The sequence below is a fragment of the Pinus tabuliformis genome, chromosome 1_2 (genome assembly GCF_031772625.1).
Source record: "Pinus tabuliformis cultivar Carrire ecotype Pingquan chromosome 1_2, CPIR1, whole genome shotgun sequence".
In the NCBI taxonomy this organism is placed as follows: domain Eukaryota; kingdom Viridiplantae; phylum Streptophyta; class Pinopsida; order Pinales; family Pinaceae; genus Pinus; species Pinus tabuliformis.
Window position 1 is genome coordinate 1,141,462,403 of NC_142298.1, and position 2,792 is coordinate 1,141,465,194.

Here is a 2,792-nt window from a genome sequence, read left to right on the forward strand (position 1 = left end):
AGTATTTTTTTAAATGCAAAATTTAAAATAAAAAAATGTTTGCATCTCGAAGATAAAATTCACAAAAAAATATAGCCCAAATATAAAATAATAACATTACTTGAAATGCTTAAAAATGTTTTAACCATAAAAATTTATTTATTTTCATTGTATATATTAGTTGACATTGAAATATTTTACTTATGAAGCAAATTGTTTGTATGAAGTTTCATGATAAGTTCCTTCATGATTAACAAATTATGAAATTTAGAAATTAATTAATATTTTGAAATGTATTTTTATTTTTAAAATTTGAAATAAATTAATTATAAGTAAAATAAATGAAGTAAAAATATACCATTGGTGATTAATATAATTAATAAAATAAATATATATGTTATTGTGGTGAAGATTTCGTGACGCGTGCATTGATATTTTCGGTTGTCCTTTTGTCATAGTCAAAAGTCAAGTCAACGGCGGGGTCATAAATATAATATAATATAATATAATTGTGGAGATTTCAATTTCAGTTCATTTCTTATTATTAATCGTTAGTTGGATATTGTGTTGTCCTCGGTCCCACGAGTCCCGTTGGGAATCTGCCATGGCTCCCTTACACTTCATCAATTTTGTCAACCCCACCGGAACGTGCATTGCGACTACTTTACCGATAGTATGATATCCTCAATAATTTCGTCTATAACTACCCTTCCCTACGCCCTCCGGATGTGCACAATACGCATCTATCCATCTTCTCCTCTCACTTACCCATAATTTCTGCTGCACCATCTGCTGGAGAGCAGAGACTAATTCCATCTTTCTCCATTTCTATTTCTCTCCCCAATCAAAACCATGGAGTCTAACGCACATCTTAATGGAGGCACTGGTTGTGTTGGCAATCTGAGCAACCTTGGAGATCGACGGTAATCATAACATGAGAAAAATTCACTCTAACCTTCTACCTTCTGTTTTTTTCTTTCAATTTGGTAGGATTAATTTTCTGAAACTATGTATTTGTTGAATTGAATGGTGCATGCAGATTGGAAGGGAAGGTTGCAATAGTAACGGGTGGGGCAGCGGGCATAGGAGAAGCCATTGTTCGGTTGTTCATTAAGCATGGAGCGAAAGTCATAATCGCAGACGTTGCAGAGAAAGGTGGCAGAAAGCTTGAGGAATCCCTTTCTCCCGCTGTGGCAACTTACGTGCACTGCGATGTGAGCAAAGAAGAAGATGTGAGCGCGGCAGTGGATGTGGCCATGGATAAGTATGGCCAACTGGACATTATGTATAACAACGCTGGAACTATCGACAGCTTTTTGGTGAAGAGCGTGGCAGAGTATGATATGGAGCAATTCGATCGAGTGATGAATGTAAACGTGAAAGGAGTGATGCACGGCATTAAGCACGCCGCCCGCGTTATGATCCCGCGGAAGAAGGGGTGCATCATCTCTACAACCAGCGTGGCGGGTATTTTTGGAGGAGGTGCTCCTTACTCCTACACTGCATCGAAGCATGCAATCCTTGGATTGACTAAAAATGGAGCAGCTGAGCTTGGCAAATACGGGATCAGAGTGAACACTGTGTCCCCTTATGGCGTGGCCACGGCACTTTCAGTTCAGTATTTCAAACAAGGGGATGCCTCCTCAATTTCCGAAGGCGATAAAGCTGCGATGGAGGGCTTCTGCAACAGTATTGCTAACTTACAGGGGCACACCCTTAAAGCAGAGGATATTGCGGAAGCCGGTCTCTACTTGGCCAGCGATGAGTCTAAGTATGTTAGCGGGCATAACCTCGTTGTTGATGGCGGATTCACAGTAGTGAATCACTCGTGGGGCCTTTACAAATAATTAGACTTCGTATATGTGATTTATATATATTACTTCTCTTAGTGCTCGATTAGAGTCTACAGCTCTAGTCGTATGATAATGTTAGCATTTGGTTTTCTATTTTATTCTGCCAATCTCTCTAATCCATTTCCCTCGCTTCCATTTCATCTCGGTCAAAATTATTTTGTTGGATCTGTGAATATGCCCATGGCATCTGCTTGTGCCATTTCAAAGGGCAGTATGTGTGTGCCCTTTCAAAGGGCATTATGGATAGTAGTTACAATTACTTAATATTATTTAATGTTATCTGCTTCCTATATGGATAGTTGTTACAATTATTTAATATTTAATGTTCTTCATATTTGTGGTACATACTATCATTGTGATAAAATAAGCTAATACTTTTGATAAAAGGAAATGGCTATAATTGACGGGAATACAGCTATAATAGACTGGACCTAGAGATTGAAATGAAAGGAGAACAAGATGAGTAGTCGATATAATAAAAGAATTGAAGGTTGAAATGATAATCTTGTTATTAAGAAGATCAACAAGAGGATAGAAGAAAAAATGGCGATGAGGAGGCAGTCTGAAAAGGGTTAGGTTCTGCACACCCTACTCACCCCACCTACCTGCTAGCTGTCGACGCCTGCTCCCTTCTCCGGCTGCATCACCCGCAGCGGTTCTCGGCATCCGTTTATCATTGATCTCTCTGTAACAACGTTGTTACCGCCTCCTCCTCATTTCACCTTCCCTTCCACCGATTTCCAATACCCTACCTACGGCAATGGTAACTATAGTCCTGGAGGCAGTTGGCAGAGAGCACATCGGAACAGGTATGGAACTTGATGTAGTAGACTACTTGGAAGACCCACTGGAGAATGTCAATATCTAGCAAACTCCTCGCTCTACCACAGATGACATCCTTCCTTTCTGCTAGGACCTGTCAGCTACCATCGAGGGCCTTCCTTCCACTTCTGGACCTTC

The 2,792-nt window shown here is 39.8% G+C and overlaps 1 protein-coding gene across 1 annotated transcript; it reads left to right on the plus strand.

Moving 5' to 3' along the window:
- Positions 1-715: 715 nt before the first annotated feature.
- LOC149210223 (short-chain dehydrogenase reductase 2a-like) lies at positions 716-1,857 on the plus strand. The gene is made up of 2 exons (XM_089394383.1): positions 716-902; positions 1,019-1,857. The coding sequence occupies exons 1-2, from the start codon at positions 832-834 to the stop codon at positions 1,824-1,826; spliced, it is 879 nt and encodes a 292-aa protein (XP_089250509.1). The 5' UTR covers positions 716-831; the 3' UTR covers positions 1,827-1,857.
- Positions 1,858-2,792: the final 935 nt, after the last annotated feature.

Excerpts from the sequence above, each read along its gene's own strand:
- LOC149210223 (XM_089394383.1), top strand. The coding sequence starts at position 832 with ATGGAGTCTAACGCACATCTTAATGGAGGCACTGGTTGTGTTGGCAAT. Across the intron at positions 903-1,018 it reads AGCAACCTTGGAGATCGACG|ATTGGAAGGGAAGGTTGCAA; the intron begins GTAATCATAACA and ends TGGTGCATGCAG.